Below are 27,235 nucleotides of genomic sequence, written 5' to 3'. Positions count from 1 at the left end.
ACATGGATTTTACAAGAGTGGAATGAAACAGGCTCTGGTATTAGACCATCAGGGTGCAAATAAACATTTATAATTTCCTTAACCACTGTGCGCTGTGTTTAGGTTCAGCTCAGTTTGCTGTCGTGAGTGCCGCTGTGACAAACTGCTGCTCGACACAAGGAGCCATTTCATTTCTCCTTGCATTTTTCTCTGTCTTGGAAGACCAAATACGACATGATTCACTTGGTATTAAAGTGTTTCATTTAACAACGCTGATTGTGTTTTGTACAGGAAAAATGCCCGACCATCTGTGAATAATAAAAACTGTGTGTGTGGTTGATTGTCTTGATGTTTTTGTTTTTTCTTTTTCCGAGAGAGCTAGATCGTCTGCCACAGCAGACTAAACCAGCCGCCGTCTAGTTAACATTACTGAGGTTTCTAGAATGGCTGAACCCTGATAGGATGTCCTGTTTTTCCTGTAACTCAACTCTTCAGATTCCCCGATCATGCCACAGCATTTCCAGTTTGTGAGGATATTTCCAGTTATTCCACTTGAAAAATGAATAATGGGAATTCTATAAAGGGAATGTTTGCTTCTTTCATTGCCTCATTTTAAGGCTGACAAATTGCTTGAGGTGGATGCTTCCTACCATCCGTAATCAACTCTTCTCAGCAGCGAGCTGCTTTTCACCACTGCTGTGCTGTTCCAGGCCAGTGGAAATACAAGGGAGAACCATAATGGATCTGTAATCTAAAATTTGCCACTCTACATGGAAATCACAAAGGCTTGTTTTGCGGCTTTGCAGCTGCAGTTGCAGTAGCTGTTCTATAAACTATCTGGGTTGAATGGATTGACATTTGAACTTTTCAAATGTTGGTTTTGGTGAATGGATTTGAGATGTGAATGCAGCTGCATCCTATAGCAATTTTAGGGAGGTTATAATGGGTACAAAATTAGACTAGTGTAAATAGAGTTTGGTCTCTCTATTTTAAAAAAACAAACAAATTTAGTTAGTTTTCCAAGAAAACAAAATAATTGCAGTTAGTTTTACATTTAAGTCTATGTTTTATTTGTTTTATTTTAGTCAACTAAAATGTTATTTCATATGTATTTTTAGTTTGTACCTTTTTTTAGTTAACTAAAATAACCTTGGTCTCCAGAAGCTTGATGGCTCTCATCAGTTCTATTTTTACTTCTGTCTTTCTCAGTGCTAAGTGCTTAATCAAATCATTACAGTGAAACACAGAATAGTTAAGTCATTTTTACCCACAGTTTTATCCAAAAACACATGAAAATTCATTCTGTAGAGTCTATTTGCAGTCACAGCCTTCATTACACAGCAGTCTAGGAGACTCTTCTTCAACAAGAAAACAGCAGCACATGCTCAGTCCCCGCCCCATACTGATTTGAACCAATAATGTCTTAAAGAGTTTTCCGGACGTCCCGCCCACAAGCGTGAAACAGGCAAACATGGCAGCTTCCACCGACATCATTTTGGGGACCTCAGCGTCCATCGCTGGCATTTTAAATGAAAAACACGGACCTGAACACTTGCAGACTTTAAAAACATTTACAGCTGCGCTGCGGGATGTCGAATACAGGTGAGGTCTGGGTAATTTATTTATGTTTTATACGGAAATGGGCCGTATCAGTGCGGTCCGGCTAAGCTAGCAGTAACTTGAAAATACCCAACTGTCAACTACGCACAGCCAAATATAACGGCACGCCCGGTTTCTGAACTCAGACCTAATAATTGTCGCTGCAGCATAAAAAAACAAAACTAACACATATCAGCAGTATAGCTTCAGTACGTGGTTTTGTACTAAAAGCACATTTTTAAGCATTACTGGCATTGTTTTTCCTGTGCAGGAGCTAACTCTGCTTATTAAAATTTAACGGCCTGTGCACGTGACATTATGCTCCCTTCTGTAGAATTTGTAGCACAGGAGTATCCCGCACATTTGGATTCAAATTGTGAACTTCATTTTTATTTTTTTCTTAATGGAAAAAAGACAGTGTTTCACGCAAGATCCAGCTAATGTAGTGCAAATACCGCGTTATTAACTACATCTGTGTTTTATATCTGGTGGTCTCCCAGTGAGAGTACTGCAAATGAAATGAATATTGTGTATTTGTTCACCTGTTTGTCGTTGTCAGAGATGCTGTGGAGGAGAAGACATTCTCCACTCTTGTGAAGGTCCTGACCAGACTTTGTGAAGAGCTGCAGGCTGCCGGCTTGGACAGTGAGGATGTGCAGACCTTTACCCTGCAGCTCCAGCTGACCGCAGAGTGCTTCAGAGCTCAGAGGAACTCCTGTGTCCAGAGTATACGTAACCAGAGTCTGCTCAGGTATCCCCGACATCACAAAGCAGCATGAGGGGGATCTTTCAGTAAATACAAATTAATTAAGTAAACAATGGTCATAGAGTTTAGTGACTGATTTATTTGGAAACTCTGCTAAAAATCCTTCTTGAGCATTTTTCCTGCTAAAACTTGGCAGTTTATGTTTAAGGAACCTGTACAATTATATCTTTGCAATTGCAGGATTTGTTGAAGTGCTATTTTTGCAGTTTATTATAATATTATGTCAAAGTTTGTTAGATTATTGGGCACCTCCTTTCTTAAGACAAAGAAACACTTGACATAATGTGTCTTTGTCAACTAGGGAACTTGGTTTCATTGATGTATCCCTCAAACTCCTGAGATTTTTATCTACTGTAAATATGGAGATTCCAGATACCATCTTCGAACGTAAGTCTAAAATTCAGCTACTGATGCTTAAGGTACAGTACTTATGTGTTTTTCCTTTGTCCCTTTCAAAGCCAACTAAATTGTTTTGAAGTGAGCTATAGAGGTTGTTAGAGATGGAAGTAGATTGTGCTGTTTTTGTCTTGTGGTGCTCAAATTGTAAAAGAAATTATGACTTTGACTAGTCAAAAAAATATTATGCCTTTTGTGTAGGCAGTTTCATATAAGAACTATTTTCTGTCAACAGTCTACATCCGCCTACCAGAAGAAGTGTGCATCCAGCTAATATTACAACTCAGGTTAGGGGAGGATGTCATTAATGTTTACATCCTGTCACGATGTCACTATCAAGAGCTGTTTTTCTTTTTTCTTTTTTTAGGGTTCTTTGAGTTTTACAAGAAACCGTTCTGTCAAGTTCTTTTGTATTCAAGAGTAGGCAAAAAACTTTAACAGTCTAGAGGGACATAAAAGCAATACACCATGGAGGAAAATGAATGTTGAATGTTTTTTCTTATTTTTGATCGGTTTTCTGTGGCTCAGCTCTTCGCTGTGGCATCCAGTTTCTTGGTAACTTGGCTGTTGGTAACCAGTTGTGCAAAGATGACATTTGGATGATAAGCTTCCCAGACCTTTTCCTGTAAGTTCTGTGTGCCAAAATCTCACCCTCATCTTTTTGTTTGACTCCAAAATCACATGCAGATTCTATATTGGTAATTCTGTCAACCCGAACGTATCCAAACAGGCAGCTGCTTAGCACTGACGATGAGAAGACCGTGAACTACACCTCGATGGTAATCCACACATGCCTGGATGAGGCCAAGGTGGAAGATTTGTCCAAGCCACAGAACATTGAGCTGGCTCTCAGGGTGATGGAGCTCTGCAGGACTCAGCCTGAGCTGGACTGGACGTAAGTGCATCATCATGGTACTAACTTGAAAACTGTTGTTATGCATTAAGGGCATATTTAAGTGCTACTTTCCCTTTGCTATTTATTGATTTTTCAGAGTGCTGATTGCAACACAGCATTTCCTGAAGTCTTCATCGCTGGTGGAGAACATGTACTCTGAAATGTCTCACCATGATAGGTACTTCATTTTTGTTGTTTGGACAAAAACATGAACAATTCATTCAAACAGAATTGTAAAAATAAAGATATGGTTAAATGTATGCTACAACACCTTTCAACCTATTATTATTTTAGTTTGTTTGGTTTTTGCACTGCAGAGAATTGATGCACAGAATAGTGGTAAAAACAGCTAATATTTAAATAAAAACTATAGATGCTTCATATAGATGTACATTTTGTTTTTCAGAGTTACTTTATTAGAGCTACTTTTAGCCCAGCTAAGAGAGGAGGGCTCAGAAGACTGTGGCATCCCTCCCAGTGTGGCTCATTTCCTGGCCACTTCCTTCCAGAAAGGTTGTGGTGCTGTGCTCACACTTGCTACGGGTTCTGCGTCCAGTGATGAGGTACAGATCATAAATTCAACACAATTTCCGCGGGTTTTTCACCCTGCGTTTGTTAGTCTTACCCTGTGTGAAATGAATTAACCTATGTTTCAGTCATTTTGACTCAGTATTGTGTCTCAAAAGATTCTTACTCTGTGGACTGCCCCCCGTTTGTTGCAATCCCCTGCAGGTCCTGCAGGAGGCACTAACAGTGATTAGTCTGCTGGATGTGCTGTGTGAGATGACCTCAGACCACAAGCAGTTCATGTTCCTACAGGATCATCCAGACCTTCTAGTAACTACTGTTGGTAAATGAAAAACAGCCATTAAGTCAACAACCGAGCAACAGCAGACATTAAACAGCCCGCAAAGTCCAAATGCTGGAAAGTTTGAGGTTTATCATTTAATCTGTTTCTTAAAGGAGAAAAGCAGAATCTCATTTGTCAAAATCAGCTATAATCTGAATAGCTTTATGCTGCTTCTCAGAAGGTGTTCTGCTTTTCCTGTTGTCTGTCACAAACTGTCCATGCAGAGCTCCTGGAGCAGGTACACGCCACTGGGAAGGCCAGTAAGAATATTTTCAGTGCTGCTCAGAACTTCTCCTTCAGTGGAGATGGAGACTCTTCTTCTTATTCTCCTGTCATCAGCTTTAAGGCACATCTCATCAGGCTCATTGGAAACCTCTGCCACAGCAATACCAACAACCAGAACAAGGTTTGGACAAATGAATGAGTGCAGGGATGGAAGTTTGTGGTGGTACTTGATAACAACTGTGACGAAGAGTGAATGAAAATTTTGCTGTAAGCCATAATTTCCAGATCAGAGGTAGCTCAATGTGCTGAGTCATATTTCCACTTGTCCTCTGTCTTTCCTTGACCTAAAAATCTTACTTCTGCACCTCAGAGTCCTTCATATGCTGCCATTTTAAATATGTTGAGAATTTACATACAGTATTTCATGATTATCCTATTCGTGGGACATAAAGAGAACTTTATGTCTGTCTACCTATCTGTCAGAGACAGACACAGAGTCTTGTACTTAAATCTGTCACATCTGAAGCGTTTCTTTAAGTAAAACTTCAAAATAGCTGCCCAAATAAGTACCCGGAGGCATTTTGAAATAACTGTTAGGTGGGGAAATCTGCTCAAGCACTTTAGCTATTTTTTTCTATCTATCTAGTAGGGGAGAGGAAAAATCTATGCAGTATGGTATCACAATATTTTCCTTGCCATTATTGTCAATAGAGGTACAGCAAAAAATCTGTATTTTATTAAATAATACTGTGAGGATACTTCGTAAAAGATGGCTTATCTCATGCACCATCTTCATGAGATAAATGTTAGCTGAGCAAACAACGCTACCTTCTAATTCAGAGCAAGCTAATGACTCAGTCACAGTAAAAATAGGACAGCAACCATCTTGCATCTACAAAAACATAGCTGGCTGACTGATGATTGTATTGACTTTTTTCATATTGTACTAAATGGCTGCGCAGAGCTTAACAGTCATGACCACTTTTGGTCACAAGGTGATTGCACAGGTCGCCTGATAGGAAGCTGTTCTGCAAACGGTTGCAGTCTGACTTGGAATGACTGCAACTCTCTGAGAGATTATTTTAAATAATTGCTGTTTAATTTATAAATGCAGGAAGACTACCAACACACTACTATGAGTCTGAATGAGCACAATTTGAGGGGACTTGACTCAGCTGAGTGGTTGCATTCTGGTTATATTCCTGTAGAACAGGAAGGTTGCTGAGAGCAAATGTGATACTTAAATGTTTTTTTTTTGTCTATGCAGACTGCAACAGACAGCACTATGTGCCTATTTATTACAGATAATTGCTGTATTGTCAGAAATGGGTTACATGTAATTGCTTGCTTGACACCATGTAATTGTAAAGTGACAGGAGACTGACTCTGTCCGGCAGCATGGATGGCAGGTTTCGGTGACAGTGTTTGTGTGCTTGAATATCTCATTTTGCACTAAAAAAATAACTGAAGTGAGATAACTTTTGTCAGTATCTTTTTATCCGAAAAGAAAGTTAACTTTAGGACATCATTTTCGGCTACAAAAAAATAAATCACAAAATATGTTATTGCAACACTCAGCATATTGCAAAATGTAAAACATCATATTGTCATGATATCTTATCACGTGGTGCCTGTTGATTCCTACCTGTACGTGCTAGCTGTGAAAGATGAGCAGCGGTAAGGTTTTATACGTGGGAATATGGATATTCTCATCATTAGTAAATGTCGGTGCTTATATGCTTCTCTTCCTTGTCTCTCTCCCATCCTCAGTAGGAGGAGGTAAGACACAAGGACGAGTCAAGTGAAGGAAGCGGGGAGACACATTAGCATATTGAAAATTGCCCAAAGCCTCTTTGGTTAGTTTTATAATATGTACTGATAGTTCTGTCAGGAAATTATGGTTTAGAACAATTATCGAATTTAGAAAAGGAAAATATTTACAAACCCTAAAATTTAAATGTTTTTCTTTGCTTACATTTATTCTAGCCTGCTGGTCTGCCCTTCTAATGCGATCCTTGGTCTCCTAGCATTTAAACAAATACCCTTAATCAGTCCAACACAGTTGGAGGGTCAAAAGTGTAAATGTGACTGCGAGGTTTGGGAGGCCGACCTGAATTAGTTTGCTTTGTTTGACCTCTCCACTAAATGATCATGCTCAGAGGCAGGTTTTAGTAAATGGGCTGCTGCATGCAACCTCAAACCAAATCTCCTGAGGAGTGCAAACGAGTGCAAAGTCTAATTGAGCGAGAGGCTGTGGGTTCTTTCAACACAACTCGGTTTTCCGCTCAAATGTGAAACATTAGCTTCTTGTTTATTTTAGAAATCTTATCAGTTTTTCTCAATTGACATCTTTCAGCATGCAGCTATCAGCGTAAAGCACAGATGGGTAATAAAGCAGACAGTATCAACATCACTTTGTAGACTCGGTTGTACTTAATAGGAACAGATTTGTGGAATGCTTGTGGGATGGCCACCCTCAGTTGGCCCCTGTATAATATTTATGGATGCTGATCTGTGGTCTGTCAGTGGTCAGAAATCACCACGTATCTGTTTTCACCCAGATTTCTTCCAGTAAACCAAATGTCGTTCTGTTCACCTTTGGGAGAGATTGTAATTTAAGATGTGCATGCAAAGCGAGGAACTGCTTGTGCCGGACTGAAAGTCAGGGTCCAGCTGCTTGTTATTCATCCCTTTTATGAGTTTAAATATAATTACAGTAACTTCAGACAATGATTCCTAAAGTGGAAAACGCAGACCTGCGTGCTCTGTGTTTCTTTGACAGTGTAAATGACATTTCCATTTTCTGTAACTCAGCACTTTGTCTTGTTCTGTTGCTCCAGTGTGTTTGGAGAGTAATCGCAACGGCGTGCGGAGGGCATCAGAAAGCAAATACAACAATTAAGCCTATAGAATGAGACACATGATAAAGAACAGATTGTCCTGTTGTGGTGCTCTTAGACTAACCCACAACCACACTGCTTTGTTTGCATGGATGTGAGGCTCTGCTAAGGGCATCTCTGTACTGTTCCTTTGTCTGCTGTTTCTTAACTCGAATCGTGAACCTCGATAAACGTCTCACAAATTCTTTCAGTGTTTAAGTAAGTTTATACAGATTTATTTCCTCCTGAAAAAGAGATATAAAGTAACTAGAGACTGTACAGCAAGACCTTTTGCTATAGTTTTGTTCACTTAATAAGTCATCTCATTAAGAGTATCTGGTTTTATTCTTGCATAAACAATAGACAGTTTGTGGTCTTGATATGTAAATGTTTTTACTTCAGTAGATGCTGAGTACTGATCCAATACCAGTGTTAAATTAAAAATAATGTGTTATTCAAGTTGGTCCAGTTGACATACCTGAGGTATGAGTGGTACTGGTTGATTTTTCAAGAACAAAATTGATGTGCTGAGCTGTAGTAGCTGCAGTGACAGGGATGGACAAGACTGGGAAAGAGTACATCAGAGGGACAGTTCAAAGTTAGAGACACAAGGCTGAGCTGGTTTGGACATGTGCAGAGGAGGGACAGTGGATATATTTCATTAAAGATATTGACGATGGAGCTGCCAGCCTGGAGAAAAAGAGGAAGACCAGAGCGAGACGATTCATGGACGTAATGAAGGCGGATCCACAGAGAGGTCTGGTTTAAAAAGAGGATGCTGAGGATAGTTTGAGATGGAGGTGGATGGAGCAGCCAAAATCATTTTGTATCAAGCTATATCAGGCTCTATTTTTTCCTGATTTTGGAAAGTAGAATTTGGGAATAAATGACCTCCAAGGATAAATATACTAAATTGGCATTTGACGATTTATTTACACTGGTCTCATATTGGTTCAATGTGAGAGTCATCAGGCAGCTGCTTACTGCTGTCATTTGTAGTTGTGCTAGTTTTGCCTCATTCAGCTCTCAGTTTCACTGCGAGTACACCTGCTGAGCCGACAGGTGAAGTGATGATAATGAATCAAGTAGTCAACAACGCCTCACGTTACGTTACAGTAATATGTTACCATTAAAGTTGAACAAACAACAGTGAAAACAAGCAAAAGAAATTGGGTAATTAATTCTAATTCATTAGAAGGTAACACTGTGAAATTAGCTGGGGACCTGGCAGCTGAGTTACTCTATATTTGATATCATTTTCTTATATCCCATAGGTGCGAGAACTTGAAGGCATCCCCCTCATCTTGGATAACTGCAACATTGACAGCAACAATCCTTGTATCCTTTCTGTGAAGTATAAATATGAAGCTGTGGTAATGTAGCCATATTTCATGTTTATTTAAATCATTCTTCATATTTAAGCAAAAAGTTTGTGGGCTCTTTTGCAATTAAGCTTTGTATATTTGTACAGTAAAGGTAGTGGGCTTGCCTGCACAACTTTGCATTGAGCTTTAATTGTTGCAGCGTGTACTGGCTGGCAAGGAAAGAGTGCCGAAATGTGAAGAGAGTTATGTTGCTGTTAGGGGTGGGTTTTTATAATCGATTCATCGATTAAAATCGATTCTGGCTTGGATAACGTAAAATCGATTCATTAAAATCCTGAATCGATTCTTTAATATAAATTTATTTTGCCCAAAATGCCAGAATCTCAGGTGACATCTCACAAAATTTTAAGAACCACCAAACAGTTAAGACAGTAAATGAGAGCAGGAACACGGATTCTGCACATAGACTTAAACACACAGCGCGACCCGCGGATCAGAATCAGTTAGTTGTCGCCTTTCTCACGGTCGGGGCTGAAAGCCGACAGCTCGCTGATTCTGATCTGTCAGCGGGTCCGCGCTTTGTGTTCACGCCCTTTATAAGCCGATTCTAAAGCTGTTAGTTTGATCTCTCTCCAAACAATATTGACCGAACCAGCAGCAAAAGAAGATCCAAACGCTTCACATAAACATCGTCATGAATTCACTCTGACTTTTACTGTTTTGCTTCCACCACGATGCACAGCTCCCTCTCTCTCTCTCTCTCTCTGTACTTCAAGAACAGTTTCGCTTTCTTCATTATTCGCTTGCTTGTTACGCACAAGTCTACTGTTGTTTACAGCGCTGTCGGCTGCTGTTTTTTTCCCTTTTACATTCTTCCGAAAAGAAAACCTCATTTCTGCTGTTCAATACTGAACAAATTTAAACTTTTTAAAATTATTCAAAATGCAAAACGCTTAGCCGTGTCTCTAATAAAACCGCTGTAACGTCAGAGGTAATGTTCATATGTTGATTAATGGTTTTCTTTCGTTTTTGATGTACTGCAGAATATTTTTATAAAATCCCAGGCCAGGAAAATCGCCTTCATGTTTTTCTGTGTTTTATCTTCAGCTACTTTGACACAAAGGCATCTGCTGTGACGCTCACACCTGTGATAAAGTCTTGCGTGTGTCAGCTTCCTTTTTATTGATACAAAAATATGTAAATGTACTGATCTGAATTATAATATTTCTGACTGTCAAAATTTCCCAGATTTAAATCGAATCGAATTAAATCGAATCATGGATCGAATTGATTCGGGACCTTGTGAATCGGAATTGAATCGATTCTAGAAATCAGTGACGATACCCAGCCCTAGTTGCTGTGCTTGCAGATGGTTGACAGTATCATGTGATGGGTTGCAGTTGGTGTTAAAATGGCTAATTCAACATGCAAATTTTGTTTTGTAAACTTTAAATCCAGTTTAATACACAACCAAAGTAAAATGCTAAACTTTCTTCTTCTATCCAGTGGAGTTACACTTTATTGGGCTTGATTCAATTAGCTGATGGGTACCAGCAGACCTTGGAAGAAAGAAAATAAACAGTTGGTACACTGCGGAGCTCCAGTTTTCACTTATTTATTGCACTAAAAGAAAGTGACGCTTCCAGCACCGCATTCATCAGACCCACAAACCCTGACTTTAAACTGGAGGGAGCTCACACATAATGTATCTTTGTCACAACTTTTTGACAGTCTTTGAGAAAACGCATATGTCTTCAGGTCATTGATTTTGTTCCCATGTTTATCTTTCATGTCTGCTTACCAACACATCCACACACACAGAACCACAACCCAGTCTATCTACCATTACATCCAAAATGTAGTTATCTAGAAAAAAAAGTGTGTATGGGGTGACCTGAAATGCAAAGTATACACAACCTGTCTGCAAACCCGTTTGTTTGTTAGGCTGTCTTTGAAGTCAATGACCCAGGGAAAATAAAAACTGCTCATGAGTTGAAAGAGCTTGATCTATTTTCCAGGTTTTGTTGGTATTGTATTTTCTTTCTATAACAAATCATTTCCTAGATCCATCTTGCATGACATCTACTACCTTGTAGCGCGATGCAAAGTTGTTGTTGTTGTTTTTTTTGGCTTTTTTTGGGGGGGGGGGATGCAAACTCACCGGCTTTTATGTACAAATATACAAAACTTAATTCCAAAAGAGACTGAATAAGACCACAAATTTTGATTTAAATTGATGCAGCAGTGTTAAATGGATGCTTGTTTTTAGGCAATAGTAATGTGTTTTGTTTTGTTGCTCACTTTTAATCTGTTCAAAATCATCCATAGTTCTCATAAACTTGGCTGTGGTGTAACCCCTCAGTTTGTCCTTTGTCTGAAATGAGTAGTTTCAGCTATTCATCTCTCTTTAAACCTGGTTTCTTCTCATTGGCTGCCCCTTGGAAACACAAGGTTTGAAGAGCAGGTGGGTGGGGCTGCTTTTAGCCTTACTGTATTATGGAGATCCCCTCTCTATGAGAAAGCCAGAAACTGATTCCCAAGCTTTTGTCTAACAAGGATTGCTTCCACATATGCTGACTGTATTATTTGTAACGTTTCCCATCTTTAATATGAAGATCTACCTCTGAAGCTGTATAAATATGAGGAGAAAATAAGGAAATAATAAGTCATTGAAAAATATGTTTAAAAATAAAAGATGGAACAGCTGCATGTTCCACTCTCTAAAGCAGAAACTTTGACATTGTTGTCCTTAACCGGGCATCTCTAGTCATCAGCCAGTGGGCAATCTTCACCATCAGGAACCTCCTGGAGCACAACTCGGAGAACCAGAAACTGATTGCCACTTTGGAACGCTGCGGCACAGCTGACTACTCCGCGCTCAGGGAGTTGGGTTTCCTGGTGGAAGAGCGAGATGGAACCTTGCTGCTCAAACCTGTGAGGAAAGACTCCTAAAAAAACATCTGTGAGGAGAAAGAAGGTCCTCAACCCATAAACAGGTTTCCATGTAAAGTAGAAGGGAATACATGAAATGTGTACGCTAATGGGTGAACATGCAGCTTGTGTTAAAAGCCTCATGAATGTTACCAAGTACTTAAGCAGCTTCTTCAGGTTATAGGCCTGCTTAGTATTAGACAAATATTATCTGCGCCTGCCCAGGATAGCTAACAGTCACACTGCTGCCCACACAATAATCAAAAAAGTGCGATCAGAAAAGTATGTATTATGCTCTATAACGTACTTTTCTACCTCAGTAATGCTGGTACTCAAGCCTAAACTATTATGTAAACAAAAGATCTGTGGTATAGAAGCAGAGGTCAGGATGCCAGGAGCTCTGGCTTTGTCTTGATCCGAGTCTGGGAAATGAGTTTGTTAGTGGCGAGCTCATGCTGGTAACTTTTGGCAGGGCTGATGCTTTGCGGTTTAATCCAAAGACAAAGAGCACTGCAGTATCCTGGCTTTTTGCTTTTCACAGACACAGATGATACCAGCAGGGGTTTGGGTTTAATCCCAGGCCCATAGTGACTTCTGCAGTAACCATGAAACAGAGAATGACCAAAACATGATGTAATCTACCCCCTCCCTGCCTTACCTAATTAAATGGAGGCATCTTGGTCATGATATGAAGACCTTGTTCAAGTATTTCCAATATCCACTTATCTACACAGATATGGTATTCACGATATTATAAGCTAAGGCGATTTAAGGGGGAAATGCAGTAATACAAATGCATGTGTCATTATTTAAAAACAAGGCCCAGTGTGTTTACCGTGTTTTTGCTTGCCTTTCCAATTATTCTTGTTTTAGGATTATAACAGTATTAGTTAAATACTTAACATAGTTTTGTGAATTTCACCCTAATCTTCTATTTCTATCCATTAATGATTAAAACTAAGTCATTAGAGAGATCATGGCATGCAGGATGAGTTCTAACCATTCTAGAATAACACCAACTTACACTTCACAATACTTTGAGCAATCTATTATTTATTATACCAGACTCCGGAGACTTTTCCGGGAATATTTCATCAATATTGTATTTCCTGTTTAGCTGTAGCCATGTTTGGTCTGCTGACCTGTGATAGCAATTCTACATCAGTAGGCAGTAGATAAAAACATACTGGAATTGTGCATCTGCAGAGCGAGTGAGAGGAATCGGACCATAAGCATTAGTTTGCAGAATGACATCCCTCCTGCTGCTGGATAAGCTGAACGGTCCTGACAACTCAACAAAGCAGCGCTTTATGCGCCTGCCAACACCCTGCTCCACCCTGTTTGCTCTGCACCTGATTTTTTAATGACAAAATGTGTTGAAACAATTGGTCGGACTCTCCTCTCGATCCGCCAACATAGTGAAGGGAGCTTATGGGGTTCCGGTCCCCAGGATTTCAGACGGCTAACAAAACAGCTGTTAGTCGCACTTGACTGAATGGCTGCAATGCTTTTCAGCCTCACAGGAAAGAGCCTGTGCAAGTCAGCCTGGCTGAATGAGGTGGCATGGCTGCAGCCATGTGGTCATCTCCTAACACATTAGTACCACATTGGTCAAGGTCATGATTTCTTGTTTCCCATGTCAGCATTTTACACCACAGGCCTCTACTATAATGTACTTGTGCCTTCTGGTTGGGGTTTCAAAGCTTCATTTTCTTTGGGTCGTACTATGAGGTTATGAATAATGAGTTTAATGCATAATAAAGGACTGCGTGTATCAAAGAGCTCTTTGTTTTTATTGAAATATTGTTGGCCTTTTGTGACACAAAACAAAAAAGCTAGAGGTGCCTTAGAAATTTTATTGGTAAAAAAAAGAATGAAATACAACTGTCAATGTTTGTGTTGCAGACTCTAATTTTGCAACAAAACAAATAAAATACAGATTTAGTTAAATTTCTTTAAGTTATAGCTATGCTTTTAGGAAACTGTTAACCAAAAGCACCATCAAGACAAATACAAAATACTTGCACTTTCTTTTACACTACCCATGTACTGTCTATAAGCACCTTCCATGTACCTTTTTATTTTTATTTTTTTATAGGGGACCTATTATGCTTGTTTTCCAGCTGCATATTATAATACTTGGACTCTAGAGTAGCTTTGAGTGATTCACAGTTCAAAATAATCATCATTTATCTTGTATTCATCCATTTCCTTTAATAAAACCCTCTCATTAAGTCAACTTTCTTCTGATTGGATGCCAATTTACAATGCCATTTACAAATACAAGATTTGTCCCTTAGATGACCATATTAGGATGCCCCCTCTCAGTGAATACTACACAGAGTCGAAGTTGGAAAAACACACTAAAACTAAGTGTTTAGTGCAGTCTGAAGCAGGATTTCAGGCTTCATTAATTGAAAACCTTTCCATGTTTAATATGAGCACCCACCATTGTAGCATTATATATGTGATAGAAAACAAGGAAAAGCACAATAGGTCCACTTTAGTGGTTTCCACTTGCCTTTGCATTACTTTGATTTGACAACTAACTATTAGAGCCCACTCTGAGTTATGAAGGATCATGTGAAGATAGACGATCTGGTCAACTTTTGATAAAACATGTAGAATATTTACAGTTTAGGAACCTTGAAGAAAAACAAAAATTCCAAATAACTTAAAGCTTTTCAATCTGTATACAATGATGTCAGAAAGCACTCCTAAATAGTGACTTTCTTTCCACCTTAAATGACATAAAGTGCCACGTTCCTCATATAAAAATATACTCTTCAAAATGTTTTGTAAGTTATATAAAGCCTAAATAAACATTTCTGAATACATTAAGGGTTCTGTCCAAAAATAGCTTTGAGGCCTTTGATCCTCACATACCCTCTTCCGTGTGGTTGGGGTACATGCCATCCACCCAGGCAGGCCTAAACCGCGCTGGAAGGCCTTGTGTAAGCACAGACCATGAATGTGGAATTCCACGTCTCTGCCGTTCATGGGAATGCTGGATGTATCTGAACCTGATTGCACCTCTATAGAGTTCCAATGAGGCTTACATGGTTTTCACAGAAGTCAAGAGCCTTCCAAAAACAAAACAGTGAACACAGTCAAGACGAGGTGCCGTTCAAACTGACAAGTACGGTGTTTAAAAGTACTTCATGTGTATTTTTCTGCCTCTTTGGTTCTTGGCATAGGAAAGCATCGGCGGTGAGTGTATGTCCATGACCCAACAGCTCCCCAAAGTAACCAATGTCTCATGACATAAAAAAAGAAAACATAACCACGTGAGTGCAAAAAAAGAGAATAAAGCACTAGTAAGTTGCCCTTTATGGGAGGAAAAAATGGAAAAAGATCATTTTTGCTGTTTAGTTGCTGTAATTGAGCTTCCATATGACAAAACCATTGTGGCCCGCATGAATTAGAGAGAGGAAAAAAAATGCCAGAGCACGTGAATTTGCTAACCATCCTCTAAGTGTGAAAAATATTTTGACATAAATAATTCATTTTCAGTGTTCAAACTGAGTACAGTGTAGAGCTGAACGCATTCCGCTGCAATCTTACTTCATAGTATTTCCAGTTAGCGTGTTCCAGACGTTTTCCAAGATCCAACAGTCGCCTTTCTCTTCTTCTGTGGAACATCTGTAGGATACGTCACTGATATTATCTTAAAAATCCTTTCACTGTCATGTCACTTTTACTCTAGCATGCAAGCAGTTACGTGTCTTAAATATTTATGTCTGTTGCTCCCAATCAAATTCCACTTTGTTTTCCATTCCAGATGGGATGTCAGAATGTGCAAAATGTAATAAATACCTCCAAAATTCTTCACTTCCAATTCCAGCTTCTCATATTCCCTTCCCTTCGTACCCTTGTCCCTTTTCCCTTCCTTTCTCGGTACCCTGCCTCATTGTTTCCTCACTTGCAAGTAAAAACCTCTGATTTCTCACTGCATGTGTTGCACTTGACGAAACAGCACCAGTGGAACTTGCAGTTGCACTGCCAGACTCGCGTGTAGTGGTGTGTGTTGTGACCCCGACCACAACACATCACGTTACAGCCGTCTGCGAGGCTCGAGGTGCCGTTGCACAGTCTTCCTCTTGTCCCTGTGCTTCCTGTGGCCCTGTCCTCTTCGCAATAGTTGGGAGAGCGCTCCAGGTACACCAGGTCTGTGTCTGTGGGCTTTTGGTAGCCTCGAGCCTGTTTGAGACGCAGGAAGGAGGGTTGGCGAAGCCGCGTGGCTCGAACTGGCTCTACTTGAACTGCATCGCTGTAGCGTTCCTTCAGCAGGTTACCGATCTCTCTGAAATTTGGCAGGGTGATCCAACAGGTCTTAGTAGTACAGGAACCAGATACACCATGACACTTGCACTCTAGCTTCATTCTCTCCTCCAGGATCTGAGCGCACAGAGAGTAGATCTTAGGTTGGTACACATTAATCATGGTGGTTAAAAGCCTAATCAGTAGGATAAGTAACAATTAACAATAAAACTTGGCAAAGAACTTAAGAAAGAGTATTTTGAAAACACAGGTCTTACAATAGAAACTCAATGCAATAAAAATGAATTACACCTGAGATTGCTTACACACAAGAAATCTCATTATCATGAGAACAAACTGAGTAAATCCTTGACTTCCAGTTGGCCTAACTGCCGGAACATCCCCCACTCAAAATAAGTTAAGGGAACATTTGGTCATCAAAGTCAGTTAAACTTCATGGATATAAACTTGCCCATTTAGAAAGCAAAAACCATTCTGATTTAATCTGCTTTAGTGCCAATGAAAGTGACAACAGGTGCACTGGAGAGCCAACAAGACAGTCGCCACAAAGGGAATGGTTTTGTAGGTGCTGGCCACAGACCATTCCTCTCTCCTCATCCCACCTGACTGAATTTTCTTCAGTTTTGGCTACTGCTAGTGTCCTCGGTGGTGCTTGGGGGTGCTGGTATGTAAATCCTAACCCATTCAGGGTTGATCCATCCAAGAAGGGTTGCTGTATTTCCCAGCACACTCTCAACAATGTGGAGGAGATACCAGGAGATGGACCGTTACGCGAGGAGAGCTGGACACGGTTGTGTAAGAACATCAACGCACTAGCAGGTCTGGTATCTGCTCCTTTGTATGAAGAGGTGCAGGAAGTTCACTGCCAGAGCCCTATAACATGAACATGAAAGCTATTTATGCATGTTTTTCTGAGCAAACACTGTCACACTGAGCACATGTGACAGATGCAGAAGAGTATGGAACTGGTGTGGCAAACGTTACGCTGCCTGCAACATCATACTGTATACAGGGATGAGGATAAGGAGACAGCAATGGTCTGTGGGCATCACCTGCAAAACCATTCCCTTTTCGAGGATCGTCTCCACATGTTATCACTTTGATTTTAATCAAAGCAGATAAATTCATTCAAAGTGGTTCATGCTTCATAACTGAAACTTTAACTGATTTTTGTGTTATACTATGATAATGAAGTGTTCCCTTAATTCTTTTTTTTTAGCAGTGTTGATCCCCCACAGCCCTTTTAATGTTGAAGCTATGGGCTGTCTGTCTGCTTGGCTGCTTTATGGCTTCTTATAGAGTAGAATTGCCAAAGGAATTGAAAAATAGGTTGGAAAAACATGGAGAAAGATCAGTAACCGACTCAAAAGCAGTCAAAACACAGCTGCAGCACTAATCAAGAGTAACAGAGCCAGCCATAGTGCCACTAACCTCCTGAAATGTCACCACAGACCATAGTCTGTAGACTAGTTAAAATCTGAGAGGTAATTTTTGAGCCTCTGTTTATCTTATCAGTGAAAGTCAGAGTTTGTGTGACATCTGAGACATTGCGAAAGGACGGTGCACACTCTAAGGATGACTTCCAAAAAAGGTCCTGCTTGCTCTTCCACACAAAAATTGGTTTTAGGAGAGCATTCTTTGGTCAGATGAAGCCAGATACATTTATTTGCCTTAGATAGGTTCCAATGTGTTTGGCGCAAACTCGTCCGGGACCCCCACACCAGCAGTGAAGCTTCAAGGTGATACGGGGCTGAATGAATGCAAAGGAGGTTGAAGAGATGACATTTATAGATGGGCCATGGCTACCCGTGGAAATCCCAAAATACCGGCTGACAAAATGACTGGCAGAAGACGAATATTCCAGCATGATAATCATCCAAAGCACACAAAAGTTTCTAAAGGAAGGAAAACTCAAAACTATGACCAGGCCAAGTGTATTGCCTGATTGGAATCCAGCAGAACACCAACAGCTGAAAGAAATGTCTCTGAAGAACGGCACAGCATCTCATCAGAAATCTGTGTGACACCGATATTCTTCATGCCAAAACGGATCGAATCTGTTATTAAAAGTTGCTGCTCTGGTTTCCTGTATTTTGAATAGAATCGGCCTGTTTTTAATTTCACATGAGAACAAACACTTGACCATTCAACTTAAAAGTAAGCAGCTAGTACAAGTTCATCATTCGACATTTAATTGACGTTGCGCGGGGGTGTACACACTTCTGTGTGTTGCAAATGGTCATTTTAAATTTGCAGGTCCATTGCTTAAAATGCTTAATAGCATTCGCTCAGCCTTCAAGTCTGTCTGTTCTGGTGAGCTGGGTTTTCTGTGGGCACTTCAACTTTCAGCACAGCAACATATAGGCCAACTTTATGTCAAAACCTGGGGAAAATAACTCATACCCCCGAACTGTAGTCTCTAATTAACTTTACCTTTGCTGAGACCACAGAATAGCATGTCAGCCCGAGAAAACTGACCAGAGCCGTTGTGCAACCATGCATGTATAGAGTTACATTGTGGTTTGAGCCAGATTTATATTATATTGCCATACAAATATTTTCAGATGACAAAATTGACAGGTGACTGTTTGCCTTGGTGACCGAGCTGTATTTTGTTTTTGATGCATTTTCAATGTGAGATGACTTAAAGCTCATAATTACATCATGTTGTAACTTGTTTGTCTACAGCTCTGGTCTTAAGAGAAACTCTGTCTTTCCCCTCGTGGTTATCGCATTTTTGGAAGTCCCTCCAGTCGGTTCAGTATTTGTGGTGGCGCAGAAGTGTGGTCTTTGGTGCTGCCGCTGAGAAAGGAGGCGGGGGATAATATCCTCAACTCTGACTTAATGCTTAGTAATTCATTGAATGGGCTGTAGGCCTGTGGCACAGCTCTATTTAGGAGTCGTCCTTACCAACGCTCACGTTTTATGTCACACATCGTTTAATTATTATTTGCTTTATTGTTTAGTTTACAACTGGTCAGATAGAGTTTTGTGATCATGTGTTACCTTTCGCCCGGCCTCATTGTTGTGCAGGTTCATCAGCCTCCGGGCGTTTTTCTTGATCTCGCGGGCGTCCATGAAACGCCGCGAAAACTCCACGCCGTATTTGACATCAGCTGAGCAGCCTCCCCATTTCCAGCCCTCCTCCTGGTCATTGTAGCCCTGCTTGTCCTGGTCACAACCACACTGGCTCAGATTGCCTTGGCTACACGCTGCGGTTACTGCATGGGCAACTCCAGCAGCCGTGATGGCATAAGTGAACGCTGCTTCCCTGCTGCCTGAAGAAATAGAATCATGTTAATATACCGAATCCATTGTTATTCCAATATTAGGTTCATAGAGATGCTGATGGGCGTGAAGGAGGCCATCATTAGTCTGAAAAAACAGACCTATCAGAGAGACAGCAGAAACTTTAGGAGTGGCCAAATCAACAACCTGGTTCACTCTTAAACAGAATATATGCACTGGCCAGTTCAGCAACACCAAAACCAACACAGAAGAAAACTGAAATATATGTTTACATGGTCAAGAAAAACCTCTTCACAACTTCACAACAAAGTCAAGAACAGGTGGACCTGTTGCTGTTGTCAAAGTCTACAGTCAAGAGATGCAAAAATCTAAGAATCAGAGTGTTTACACTAAGGTGCAGATTGGTTAGGAAGACCAGATTAGACTTTCCCAAAAAACATCAAAAGAAACCTGCAGAGTTCTGGGAAAGAAATCACTGGACAAATGAAACCAAGATGAATTTGTACCAGAATGATGGGAGGAGAAAAGTATGCAGAAGGAAAGGAACAGCTCATGATCGAAGCGTACCACACTATCTATCAAACATGGTGGAGGCATTGTTATGGTATACTGCAAAAGCAACCCAAGAGTTTCTCCAGGCAAAGAGAATGGTCAAATCAGTCACCTGATCTTAATGTAGTGGAACATACCTTTCAGCTCATGAGGACACATCTGAAGGGATTTTTAACATTTCTACTTGAAAAACTGAATTGAACTGAGCATTGAAAGATTTAACAGAGAACCCTTCAATACTATATTCATTTTTATCAAGGCAGCAACCTGACAAGATGTCAGAAAGACATTATTCTCTGTCTTTCTGACATCTCTTCAAATGCTCTTAGCAAAAAGTGTTGCTATCAGGAAAAAGTTGGGCTTAAAGACAATATAGCATTCAGCATTTCTGGACTGTGGCCCATGTTTGTAAGCTTAAAGGCTTTTGTCTTGACCCATTGAAAGTCACTTCTGATGTACTGATTCCTTGACACTACCAAGTCACTCCTTTTAGCTAATTAGCCCTCTGCTCAATTAGAGGTTATGCAGACCTATGGTAGAATTACCATGAGGTCACCAAACCGCTGAAGATCTATTTTCTCGGGACACCTTAAAGCTTCAAGGATTCCTCCTATTAGGCTTTCAAGGGGTAAAGAGTTAAATCAGGACCTCTCCAAAACTAGCGTTCTTTTTTGAAAAAAAAAAAAATCATTTGAAAACACATTTTATGTTTTTGGCTTTTAAACTAGGCTGAATATTTGGCATTTGCATATGCATTGCTTGTCTTGTTTTAACTTTTCCTTTTTATTATTATTTTATTCTCTTTTAGCTGTGAAGTCTGTCCTAAGGTCCGTCCAAGTAAAGCTTGGTCACCGTGCATGCTTTGTAGTGTCCTTCTTCTGTTTTTTTAATGATTTGATTTGACTTGACGTCAAATAACACGCAAGGCAAAAATAAAAGAAAACACTTCTGTGTGGGCAGACAAAAGGCCTTTCAATTTTATGGGGTTACCCCAGCAGCCAAACATTTGTTGCATTTCACGACAAGTTCTCTAGTCCCTCGTTTCCAGCTTTCCGGAAAAGGCAAAAGCCCTCAAAATGTATTGATGTGCAAAGCTGGGTTGCTGCTCTTTGGCTTTAGAGAAAAAAAATATTCACTGCTTTAAGGACATGATTAAATATGAAAGAGAGCAGTGGTGTATAACAGTATTTGTTAATGCCTTCCGTAAATTTACTGTAAGAGGCAAAATAATGAGCCTAAGAGTAAAGGCACAGTTTCATAACTCCATCTTTTCTCCGTAAGCCTTGTTTCATGCTCCATCGCTGATCTGCACAGTTAGTCGGTAACTGTTGAAGCAGTGATAACCATGGTGACGAAAACACAAGTGACATCTACTGGCTGACTGGAGGAGCTTCTTTTTTCTTTAAAGATCAGCACTCGCAGTTACTTTGCTTAATGTTTTTCATCAATGGGATTTCTCACGCAGCTCAAGTGTCATTCTGTCTCTGTCTTAGGCGGTCCGCATCATTCCAGCAAATGATACCGCTGTGTGTTGCATGTTGAAATAATCTGTGGCCAGGCTCGACTGAGATGTGCCCATTTCCAAGCTTTTTGCGTGTCACCAATTGAACTTCAGAATAAACACGTTGATATTTATGGGGTGGGGGAGGGGGGCAGAAAGGGGATGGATTTATTGGCACAGAAGCTGGTAACAGGATATCCCCGCTCACCAATCAGGATAATGCCGGGCCTCCGTTCTTCTGAGCAGCCCCAGAGTATTAATCCATGGCGTCTCTGGTGGAGGCGATTCTAATGGCGCGCCTCCAACCTGACAAACTCGCTCTCGCAAACCATCAGGCCTGCGGTTCGCTCGTTCCATAACTCAAAACAAACTCTTTAGTCGTCTCTCATCAGGCTGAATCTGCGACCCATTCGGATATATTGTATGGTTGAGTCTTTCTCCAGGCATCAGGCGCATTCAATAGCCAAACAGCCATCTCTTCGCACTGTGATTTGTTTTGATTGTACAGCAGTGCATGCAGGGTTCCATTGTTGCCATCCAGCTGCTGGAGCTGACTTCAATTAGTGGTTTTGCATGAATTTCGCTGGTCTTTCTCAACATTTAATGAGTTCACAGGCTCAGCAGGTCAATCAAATAAAGTGGTGGATGGCACATTGGCCACATGAGAGGGGGCTAAGACCCTAGCTCACATTTCTGTCTTTAAGACTAAAGAAAATGGGTAAGAATCAGGTGACAGATGTGTGTGATTTTACAAGAAATTATTTTACAACCCCCCCCCCCCCTCCCCCCAAAATATCTAGAAAGCTCACACATTTGTTGCAGCCTGCTAACTAGTTTACTTCTTATTAAAATAAAGTCTTTTAATTGTTCCTCATGGAAAGGGCGCGAGGATCAAAGTAAGGTCTAGAGCGTCTCTCTGAGTCTTGTTCACACACCACAAAAGAAAAGAGACATTTCCTCTGACAAAAGAAATAAAGCGATCCAGACGTCTCGTCTGCCCGTCTCCCATGTTGAAGAAAGTGATTGCTCCCAGAGATGCTAGATTAAACGTGCATCCAAACCCACAGCGAGACCGCAACAAAACAGCTCCAACTACAATGTGATTTACATGAGAGGTTCACATTAGGAGCAAACACGCTCCTGTGAGGAATAAAACTGGGAAGAATGTGGACTAAAAGCGGGGAGGTGTGTTCGTGTCTGTGTTTATGCATCGCTTTCAGAGATGGACCTAAAGCGAGGCTTCACAGAGAAAGTCTTTGCCCCATCAACCACGATGCATGGCAAGCAGAGTCGCTTAAATCCCCTTTGGGAATACTAGCAAAGCCGTTAGAGTTGGAGTTTGTTCATTCATTGTTCTCTCGTGTGTGGAGCTCCAAACAGAAATGCCTTCATCAGTGCTCCAACTTTTTCCTCTCAGCGCTGACAATAGTGACAGGACGTTCAAAGGCAACACTAGAAGAATGAGAAGAGATTCTTGTGGCAAGAAGAATGGCTTCGTCTACGCACTGATGTTCAACTTTCAGTGATGGGAAATCTTGGCTGGGCTTGGTTTGAACAGTCCACCTGTTATCACATCTATCATTTCCACCTGTTGGACCTTATTTAATTTAATCAGACTGTTGTAAAATGTTAGCCAATAAACTTTCTTCTGTCATCTTTTTACTCTCAATAGGTCATATTATATTAAATATTGTCAATCTGTACTTGATACTATGTCAGTATCTCAAACACCCCTGTCTCGTCCTTGAAGCCGTTCAGTCTCAGCCTACTTTTCACATATTCTACAATCTACAAGCAGCAACCTCCATGGTAGAACTGGAAGTGTAAAACACTGCTGTTCCTCTAAAGGCCACTAGGGGCTGACTCCAAAAGATACTCATGGTGAATAAGTCGGAAATTGTGATTTGGAAATTTTTTGTGGAAAACCCCCTCAACTTGGATTTACCATTCAGAAAAGTCGGAGCAGACCAACATACCCTGAGATGGCAGCAATAAACATAAACAGTAGAAAAACGGTAAACTTCTCATCTGTACTACCACTATTCTGTATTTTTGACTCACTAAATAAGCATTTTCAGAGCACTCAGGCTCTATCCATGAATGTGTTTTGTAACACAAAAAAATATATGCATTATGCAGTGTTGCTAGTAATACCTGCATGGCTCTACCTTGCTAAGAACCAAAACAAATGCTGTTTTTCCTGTCTTTTTCTGGAATGTGCTAACTCTGGAGTGATGTCACTCCCAAGTTTTTGACTAGAACGCATACATCAGTCCATACTGACTCGGTTTTGAAATAACCAGCATTAAAGATGAAATTAACAATGTTTAGAGCATGATACGAAACACGGATTAAGTCTCTAAAGCCAATTTTCCTCTTCATAACAACTGTCGGAAAGCAGAATATTTCCTAACTCACCTGTTTGGATCTTTTTAAGACTTAAAATTTGGGACACGGCCTCTTTGATTGAAATGAGCATTGACACACCTCTGCTAAGTTACTGAGCTGAGATTCTTGGTATGTTTGCACTAATGGTGTATACATAATTTCCTTAGGCATTATTAAAGGATTCTGATTCTGGTTATCTTGGGATTAACTGACAAACTATTTTGGCCAGCTGTGATGTCTATCTCATGAAATATTTTTTGCTTCAGTATTAGAAATTTAAATTCTAGCATATGTTAGTTAGCACAGATTTTGCAGGTTCGTATAGCAGTATATTTTGTGGCTGTAGCTTGCTAACCAAGTATGCTACCATTAGCTGAAAACTTATTTATTGACTTGCTTGTCTTTATGTAGTCACCTCTGGCTCAAAAAATCCAACATGGTGCAAGCAGAACAAAAACTTATCTACAATCTTTAGGTAACCATGCAGTGGCTGCCTCCATCTTTTGCATACAGTCTATGTGTCTATGCAGAGAAAAACTGTTAATACTTCTTGTAGAAGCTGACTTTCAACCAGACTGACCTACTCTCAGCTCTTGTCCAAACACGGTCCTCTCTCCCAGGGCTGAGCAGTTCCACCGGCCGTAGCGGAACTGGTACTGACACTCGTTGATGCCCAGCTGGGCACCTTCACCAATGACGATGATGGCATCGGGGCGACTCTGACAGAGGGCTCTCTGACGTGGGGCCAGTCCAGGTATCTTGTTGCAGATGATGTTGGCACCCAGAGCTACCACAGAAGACAACGCCCTAGGCAGAGAGTAATGGGGCTTAGTGAGAGAGAACAATAGAAATTATGGAACTGAAATCTGAGTGAAATCAGAAAGATTTGAATTCTTCCCCCAACTTAAACCTTGCTTGGGTATCAAGATGTTATTGTCAAGAGGAGAAATGGGTACATTTGTCAAGATAACTAAATAAAAACATAAGTCTTATCATGTTTGATTTAATGGACTCTTATATAGACATAAGAAAGTGCCGTATTTAATTAGAAAAACTGGTTTTCAAATTCAGACATTTCTGTCCACCTCTCTTTCTCTATATTATATAAAACATGAACCAGCACAGCTACTTTAAGGCTTCAGAACCTGCCCTTAATATGAATGAGAGGCATGTATGGTGCAGCAATCATTCTCTCTGTGAGGGTCTGGGTCTTTTAATGTTGTAAGAAAAGAGCTCATTACATAGGCCTGGGCCTGTGGGCAAAGCGTGGAGTAATCCAAAAATGAGGCTTTTCCATATGCTGCTTTCCAATTATGGCCCTTGTCTGACGAGGTGCTTCTATGACAAAGTGGTTCTGGTGTAATGTGTAAATCCACGAGGGCAGGTCATCTCATCAGCGGCGCACACACTAGGACGTGCACAAATCTTGCCGATTAAATATTGGCTACATGCATACACTCAAGCGAATTCATTCAATCTTTATGACTCAATATGAGACGGAAAATGACACACGTGGCCATATGTTGAAGGAAAAATCCACAGCTCTTGTTCCTTGGCAGTCTATGATAGGATAAAATGAAATTAACTGTACGTCACAAATCACGCATTTCCTCCCCATGTTTCCCGTATATTGAGGGACTGGATAGTCCAAATTTCATTTTACCTCACTTTCTAAAATAAAATCTCTGCCACACCAGAACGAGATGCAAGCACGAGTCGGATTTCTTCATTTTGCAAAGTCAAATGCTGAGCTAAAAATAATAATCATTATAATAAAAAAAAAAAATCAGCTGTAATAAATAAACACCTGCACTAAAAACAAAACTTCGCTCTCTGTTAGTCCAATTTCCCTGTGCGTAATTGGCTAATTTGCGCACAAGGCACTACTACCTGCTGGAGAAATTACATGTGTTCATTCAGAAGAAACCTACAGGTAGCTACCGCTGGTGAGGATGAGGAAGATCTGTGGGTAGTAGACGGACAGCAGCGCACTGCGAGATGAGATGATGAGCATGGTTGCGCATTGAACACAGCTTGATTTGCTCGCTTGGGTTTAAGAAAAAAAGGGAGAAGAAGAATTGAGAACAAATGTATCCTTTTTTTAGAGTCCACGCAAATGCAGAGCTGTTCGTCTTCTTTAGCTAACGGAGCCGTGGCTGTCGGCGGCTGTTCCCAGCTCCGCTATCCGTGTGTTGTTGGAGATGAGAGTCTGCATCCCTCGGCCGATGTGCGCTCTGCCACCTGGACTGAAAGCGGGCTAGGTGTTAAAGGCGAGAGAGAGAGAGAGGAGAGAGGGTAGGGAGGGGGGAGGCAGATGGGATTCCGGATGTCCGGATGCGTCTCCAAAAGTGAGACTGTTAAAGTATTTGGAGGGGAGAGAGACGGTGGCCTTTTTTTTCCCGGTGCACCAGCCCCCGGGATGAGGCTGCATACCCTGCATCCTTCTGTGTCCCACCCCCTACACACCTCCTACCCACGTCCACGCCTCTCCCACTCTGCTCTCTTTCTCGCGTTTTTTAAAATATATTTTTTAAGGTTTTTTGTTTGTTTTTTTTGTTTTTTTGTGGCAGTCAATAGTTAAATGTGTTTCTCGTTATTCCTTTTTGTCCTCATCCCCCCGTTGTGCTCGGACCCGTGACCACTGCAGGGTTACAGTTAAGTCCAGCACATCCAAAACTCAACCAGTAATATTCTTAACTCTGAAAAACAACAATGCCAGTGAATAACTGCATATTTGAATTACCCAAAATTGGTTTCAGTGTTTTAAAAATAATAATCTTCTGGGTTTTTGGCAGTGTATATACATATATATTTTTATTCTTATTTTTTTATTTATTTATTTTTTTGGAATAGCTTTTTAGCGACTGTCTGTGGGTATCACCAAACAAATGGCTTTAATAACCATTACTTGCACTCCCAAAGAGACAACTCTTGGAGTTCCAGTTTCTCTCAGCTGGTTGGTGTTTGCTGAAATGCTTCAGATTTGCAGTGTCTCCGACTCTTCAAGCTTCCAGCTGTGTTGTGGTTGTACCCTCCGACAACACGCCCTCATGTGGTGACATGAAGGAACAATGTCACTCAGCTACATAACCGGTGCCAGAATGCGCAGCAGTTGGTGTTGCATCTGCAGAGTTACAGAGAACTGCTGTAACTGTTTAACAAAAGAGGTTTATAGATTAGTTTTCAGTGTGGGCAAGCAGAAAATAAAGATACTGATTAATCGGGACAATTTTCTGTGTGGTGAATGCATGCAGGAGTGCAAACAAGGGCAAACACTTGTACTTAAAAGTGCTGTGAAAACAAAAGATCTTCACCAGCACTCGGGCTAGGCTTTATAGGTCTGTCTTACAGACTGGACGGAGAGGAGGGGAGAGGATAAAGTGCATATTTTCCTGGCTTGCTGACATTTTGCAGGCCGA

The 27,235-nt window shown here is 40.7% G+C and overlaps 2 protein-coding genes across 3 annotated transcripts; one reads left to right on the top strand and one right to left on the bottom strand.

Annotated features, from left to right (window-relative positions):
* The first annotated feature begins 1,419 nt into the window (after nucleotides 1-1,419).
* On the top strand, nucleotides 1,420-13,626 carry atxn10 (ataxin 10). Its single transcript, XM_082509606.1, has 11 exons — nucleotides 1,420-1,581; nucleotides 2,138-2,329; nucleotides 2,646-2,731; nucleotides 3,269-3,365; nucleotides 3,471-3,635; nucleotides 3,733-3,813; nucleotides 4,042-4,198; nucleotides 4,368-4,485; nucleotides 4,710-4,891; nucleotides 8,864-8,927; nucleotides 11,682-13,626. The coding sequence occupies exons 1-11, from the start codon at nucleotides 1,451-1,453 to the stop codon at nucleotides 11,864-11,866; spliced, it is 1,458 nt and encodes a 485-aa protein (XP_082365732.1). The 5' UTR covers nucleotides 1,420-1,450; the 3' UTR covers nucleotides 11,867-13,626.
* Nucleotides 13,627-13,677: 51 nt separating this feature from the next.
* wnt7ba (wingless-type MMTV integration site family, member 7Ba) lies at nucleotides 13,678-25,893 on the bottom strand. Of its 2 annotated transcripts, XR_014272098.1 has the most exons (5): nucleotides 25,748-25,893; nucleotides 24,397-24,623; nucleotides 19,133-19,404; nucleotides 15,662-16,243; nucleotides 13,678-15,487 (listed from the first exon to the last, which is right to left on the bottom strand). XR_014272098.1 is itself a non-coding variant. In XM_082509611.1 (4 exons), exons 1-4 carry the CDS (start codon nucleotides 25,828-25,830, stop codon nucleotides 15,764-15,766), a joined length of 1,062 nt encoding a protein of 353 aa, XP_082365737.1. In that variant the 5' UTR covers nucleotides 25,831-25,893; the 3' UTR covers nucleotides 13,678-15,763. The 2 variants fall into 2 exon arrangements, 1 of the variants encoding a protein (XP_082365737.1); XM_082509611.1 differs by having other exon boundaries at nucleotides 13,678-16,243.
* Nucleotides 25,894-27,235: the final 1,342 nt, after the last annotated feature.

This window comes from Aulonocara stuartgranti (assembly GCF_965226115.1).
Source record: "Aulonocara stuartgranti genome assembly, chromosome: 17".
Lineage (NCBI taxonomy): Eukaryota > Metazoa > Chordata > Actinopteri > Cichliformes > Cichlidae > Aulonocara > Aulonocara stuartgranti.
The sequence above is the reverse complement of the archived record's forward strand: the minus strand, read 5'-3'. Positions and strand labels throughout refer to the sequence as shown.

Excerpts from the sequence above, each read along its gene's own strand:
- wnt7ba (XM_082509611.1), bottom strand. The coding sequence starts at position 25,830 with ATGCTCATCATCTCATCTCGCAGTGCGCTGCTGTCCGTCTACTACCCA. Across the intron at positions 24,624-25,747 it reads CTCACCAGCGGTAGCTACCT|GGCGTTGTCTTCTGTGGTAG; the intron begins GTAGGTTTCTTC and ends CTCTCTGCCTAG. Across the intron at positions 16,244-19,132 it reads ACAATGAGGCCGGGCGAAAG|ATCCTGGAGGAGAGAATGAA; the intron begins GTAACACATGAT and ends CTGTGCGCTCAG.
- atxn10 (XM_082509606.1), top strand. The coding sequence starts at position 1,451 with ATGGCAGCTTCCACCGACATCATTTTGGGGACCTCAGCGTCCATCGCT. Across the intron at positions 3,636-3,732 it reads CAGCCTGAGCTGGACTGGAC|AGTGCTGATTGCAACACAGC; the intron begins GTAAGTGCATCA and ends TTGATTTTTCAG. Across the intron at positions 3,814-4,041 it reads GAAATGTCTCACCATGATAG|AGTTACTTTATTAGAGCTAC; the intron begins GTACTTCATTTT and ends TTTGTTTTTCAG.